Source organism: Mauremys mutica, chromosome 1, assembly GCF_020497125.1.
Source record: "Mauremys mutica isolate MM-2020 ecotype Southern chromosome 1, ASM2049712v1, whole genome shotgun sequence".
Classification (NCBI taxonomy): Eukaryota; Metazoa; Chordata; order Testudines; family Geoemydidae; genus Mauremys; species Mauremys mutica.
The window spans coordinates 199,142,845-199,148,176 of NC_059072.1; the positions used below are offsets into that span (position 1 = coordinate 199,142,845).

Sequence of the window (5,332 nt, forward strand, 5' to 3'; positions counted from 1 at the left end):
ATGGGCCTGAACAAAAATTCTGGATATAAGAATTGAGAGGGGACGTTTCATCCACCATCCAAATTTGGCAGTTGGTCCCAACTCTCTATTTTTTGGGGTGGGGTGTGGGGTGGGAGGGGAGAGCCCATCTCTAATAATAACAACTGGAGGAAGAGGGAATCCTGAAAGGCTTTTTAAAAAGGAGCTATGAAAGCAAAGAAAAAGACTAACCAGACACTGCTTTATGTGCTCTGAAAGGGGGAGTCAGTTCAGAAATAAACTCTCTTTTCAATCCCTTGGCAGACATTAAAATTCTTGGAAGCAATCAGAGCCCAGGAGGGGAAGAGGGAGAAATATAAGGAGAAAATAGAGTTTGTCAAATAACAAAGGAGGCTGCCTGGCAAAGCAAAGAGCCCGGGGGAGGGAAATGGGCTCCGGGATGGCAGCGCTCCTGGGCTGCAGAACTGCCGAGCAAACCTTACAATAAACTTCTTCTTGTTAGCCAAGTGCAACTCTTCCTCCCCGCAGCAGGCGGCAACCAATGAGAGCCCGTCTCTGCCCAGCTTTGGGCTCCCATTGGCTGCCCACTGCCATCCCTTTGCCCAAATGGGCGAAATGGATTTAAAGGGCCCCGGCTAGCTCGTTCCCTTCCCCAGACCTGAGCGACAAGCTCCTCGCGGCAAATGTTTCCCACCCACCGTGGCCACCTTCGGTAACGTGAGCCTAGCGCGAAGGACACAGCCCTGGGTGCTTGTGCGCGCTGCCGCTCCCTGGCCCTGCCCGTCAGGCCCCCACTCCCCCAGCCCTCACCATGAAGGTTTGCAGCCTCGTCTGAAAGCAGCAGGAGGACCATGTTGAGGCAGCAACGCCCAGGTGAGGTGCAGCTGGGGACAGCCCTGTATGAGCTGGTTGGCTACAGGCAGCCCTCCTCCGCCTTGCTCCCTAAGCAAGTGCGTGACAAGCCGGAACCAGCTCCCGAGCAACAGCAGGGGCTGGGCAGTGCCAGAAGCGGCGGCGGCGGCAAGACTGAGCAGAAAAAGGAGCAGCAGCAGCTGAGGCGAAAGATCAACAGCCGGGAGAGGAAGAGGATGCAGGACCTGAACCTGGCCATGGACGCGCTGCGGGAGGTGATCATGCCCTACTCTGCAGCCCACTGCCAGAGCTCCCCGGGCAGGAAGCTCTCCAAGATCGCCACGCTGCTGCTGGCCAGGAACTACATCCTCTTGCTGGGCAGCTCGCTGCAGGAGCTCAGGCGGATCATTGGGGAGATGAGCGGCTCCGGGCCCAGGCTGCTGCTGGCCGGGCTGCCCCTCTTCGCTGCGCCGGGCTCTGTGCTGCTCACCCCGGGGAACTTGAACCACCCGGACAGCCTGCGGTCCGCCAACAAATACCTCTCGCTGTCCCTGGAGGAGCAGCAGTGCAGCCAGCTGCATCTGGCCGGGGGAGCCAGCCTGTGCACCTGCGCGATCTGCAAGTTCCCTCACTTCATCCCCTCCAGCCTCAGCCTGGCCGCCGTGCAGAGCCAGTTCTCCAAGTGATCGCAGGCGCGGGGCGGCGGGACTCGGGGAGCGGAGCGGGGTGGGGTGCCAGGCCGGGGACTGCGAGCTCCGGGCTCAGCAGCGCTGGGGTTTTCGGGGCGCTCCGGGCAGCGGGAAGGAACGCGGGCCCGGGCTGCTGGCTGCCTGTTGGGGACGGGCCGCTGCGGGCAGCTGAGCACCGCTCGTTGGCTCAGGCCTGGTGTGTTTGCAAGGGGCTGTTTTCAGAGCAGAACCGAGGCGGCTGCAGGCGGCAGAGCGAACTCCCAGCCCCTTGGCGGGGCGAACCCGCGCTGGGCACAGCTCTCCCACAAGCTGCTGCAGGCTCAGCAGGCCTGGCCGAGTCACGCTGCTGCAGATTCAGCTGGGGTGGGCCAGCACCGGCCTTGCCGTCGCTATAGCAGCGATTGCCCGGGGTCCCCCTGCATGCGTCCCACAGGTGAAAGTGGAGGAGAGGCCAAAACCATCGTGACCCTTGTGTCGAAGATATGGAAAATAATGCCTAAAAGATCCGTTTAATGGAGCATCTTCTACAAGGTTTTATTTAGCTAGGAGAGTATCTAATTACTGTAGATGGAACCGCACCCTGGCTTACTGAGCTACCATTCAGGGTAATAAAGTAACAGGTCTTAAACAACATGTAGAGTTAAAGGTATGTACTAGGCAGTGATTTAAAGGAGACAGTACTTTTTGTATGCAGTAATTTTCTCTTTCAGTAACCTAAACAGAATCCAACTTGTTACCTACTTGCTATCATTTAGACTCCTAGAAATGTAGGACTGGTAGGGACTTTCATCTTTAGGAATTTTTTTTAGAACTGAAACGGGGGTTGTTGTTTTTTAAGTCTTGTTCGGGGGAGCAGATTATTATTTCTAGATAGGTTTAACCACCAACATTTGAGTGTTGCTTGCAAACATAATGCCCCCTTGAACACATAAGTACCATAGTTTACTAAAAAGGAGAGAATGCATTCCTGATTATATGCATTACCCAGAGAAGATAATTAACTTGATCTAATAGAGGAAAATAAGGTAGGACCACTATTTTAGGAAAGCAAAAGTTGCCCCCCCCCATACTGTGTTAATCCACATGATGTTTTCAGAGGCAGTGTTATTACTGCAGATTTGTAAGAATAAACAAGGTCAGTTCTGAAACAGTGTTAAACAAAGGTTTTTGAAAAAGTACAGAGTGTTTCTTCATAGCCAGCCTGTACATTAGTTAAAACACTGCAAAAAAACACGAATCCTCAACACCTATACTAATACAAGTGAAATTTACATTTAAAAGCAATGTTCATGATGGGTTTTTTTGCACTTCTGGGAATGGGTTTTCCTTGTTTTGTTTCTGTGTAGCTTATTTTAATAGCATATTTTAACTGTAGTGTTTTATCACTGTGATCCTTTTACTTGGAAATGTACAGTCATAATAAAAATCACAATTTCCCTGCATCCTGTCAGCTGTCTTAATGATTGAACGAGATGGTCTTAGCGAGTTGATGATATTTACCTGATTACAGCTATTAATAAGTACTTTTTTTATTTCTTGATGTTCAGGGCATAATATAACTAGCATTAACACTTACTCATTTTTTCCAGGTCATAACTTAATAAATAATAATTTGTTCCTACAAACAAAGATAGAGCTGGATTCCCACTCATCTAAAGAAGAATCACAAAAATGGAGGGCTGAAAGGGAACTCCAGAAGTCATCAAGTCTCACCCCTTGCACTGAGGCAGGACCAAGTAAACCTAACTCATCCCTAATAGGCATTTGTCTAACCTGTTTTTAGAAACCTTCAATGATGGGGATTCCACAACCTCCCTTAGAAGCCTATTCCAGAGCTTAACTACCTTTTATAGTTGGAAAGTGTTTCCTAATAGCTAACTTAAATCTCCCTTGCTGCAAATTAAGCCCATTACTTCTTGTTCTGCCTTCAGTGGACATAGAGAGAGGACTGGTCATTCATTCTCTAATAGTTCTTAACCATCCTCAAATATGTTATCAAGCTCTTCTTGTCTCAAGATTAAACACACCCAATTTTTTTAAACATTTCCTGATAGGTTTAGAAAACCTGACCTTTCATCATTTTTTGTTGCTCTCCACTGGACTCTCTCTCCAACTTGTGTGGCATTCAGAACTGGATGCAGTACTCCAGCTGAGGCCTCACCAGTGCTCTGTAGTGAGGGACAATTACTTCCTGTGTCTTACATACAACATTCCTGTTAATACACCCCAGAATGCTATTGGCCTTTTTCACAACTGCATCACATTGTTGACTCATTCAATTTGTGATCCACTAAAACCCTAGATCCTTTTTCAGCAGTACTACCACCTAACTAGCCAGTTACTCTCCATTTTGTAGTTGTGCATTTGATTTTTCCTTCATAAGTGCAAAGTACTTCACTTATCTTTATTGAATTTCATCTTGTTGAATTCAGACCAGTTCTCCAATTTGAATTCTAATCCTGTCCTAGACCCCAATTCCTTAGTTTGCTTATGAGCATGTCACGTGGGGCTAATTTGAAAGCCTTACTAAAAACAAGATAGATGACATCTATTGTTTCCCTCTACCTATTAGGCCAGTAAACCTGTCAATGAAGGAAATTTAGGTTGGCTTGGCAATGATTTGTTCTTTGACAAATCCATGCTGGTTATGCTTTATAATCCTATTATTCTCTAGGTGCTTATAAATTAATTGTTTAACAGGAACAAATTATATCTTTTCAAGTATCAAAGTTAAGTTGACTGGTCTAATTCCCCAGGTCCTCTTTGTTCCCCTTTTTAAAGATAGGAACTGTGTTTGCCCTTCTCCAGTCCTCTGGGATTTCACCCATCCTCCATGAGTTCTCAAAGATAATTGCTAAGGGTTCTGAGATTGCTTCAGCTTGTTCCTTCAGCACCCTTGAATGAATTTCATAAGGCCCTGCCTGCTTGAATACATCTAACTTATCTCCATATTCTTTAACCTGTTCTTTCCCTGTTTTGGCTTATGTTCCTTCCCTCTTGTTGTTAATATTAATTGTATTAGATATTTGGTCACAATTAACCCTTTTAGTGAAGACTGAAGCAAAATAGGCATTAAACACCTCAACCTTTTTTATGTCATTAACCCTCCTCCCCTACTAAATAAAGGACCTATGCTTTCCTTTGTCTTCCTCTCACTCCCAAAGTATTGAAAGGAGCTCTTCTTATTCCTTTTTATGTCCCTTGCTAGGTGTGACTCATTTTGTGCCTTAACCTTTCTGATTTTGTCCCTACATGTTTGCACTGTTCTTTTCTACTCCTCCTTAGAAATTCATCCATGTTTCTACTTTTTATAGGATTCTTTTTTGATTTTTCAGTTCATTAAAGAGCACCCGATGGAGCCATATTGGCCTCTGACTATTCTTCCTACCTTTCCTTTGCATCAGGATAGCTTGCAGTTGTGCCTTTAATATTGTCTCTTTGAAACTGCCAGCTTGCTTGAACTCTTTTTTCCCTTAGATTTTCTTCTCATAGGACCCTACCTACCCATTTTCTGAGTTTGTTAAAGTCTGCTTTTTTTTTTTAAAGAGAGATTAGAGATCTCCTGTAACAACAACATGGAGACACATTGGTCAATGTATCTTTCCAGTTATTGACAAAGCTATACCAATTAAAGCTGTGAGCGCTTATGAAAAAGTGACTCAGCCATACCTGGTAAGTTAGCTATAACTTGCTAGGCTTTAAGATGACTATTGCACAACTTGGGTGGTGATAGTATAAGGTCTATGCACCTGAAGAAGTGGGTTTTTTACCCACAAAAGCTTATGCCCAAATAAATCTGTTAGTCTTTAAGG

The 5,332-nt window shown here is 46.1% G+C and overlaps 1 protein-coding gene across 1 annotated transcript; it reads left to right on the forward strand.

Annotated features, from left to right (window-relative positions):
• The first annotated feature begins 600 nt into the window (after window positions 1-600).
• OLIG1 (oligodendrocyte transcription factor 1) lies at window positions 601-2,953 on the forward strand. Its single transcript, XM_044980923.1, has one exon. The coding sequence runs from the start codon at window positions 831-833 to the stop codon at window positions 1,515-1,517; it is 687 nt and encodes a 228-aa protein (XP_044836858.1). The 5' UTR covers window positions 601-830; the 3' UTR covers window positions 1,518-2,953.
• The last annotated feature ends 2,379 nt before the right edge of the window (window positions 2,954-5,332 follow it).

Excerpts from the sequence above, each read along its gene's own strand:
- OLIG1 (XM_044980923.1), top strand. The coding sequence starts at position 831 with ATGTTGAGGCAGCAACGCCCAGGTGAGGTGCAGCTGGGGACAGCCCTG.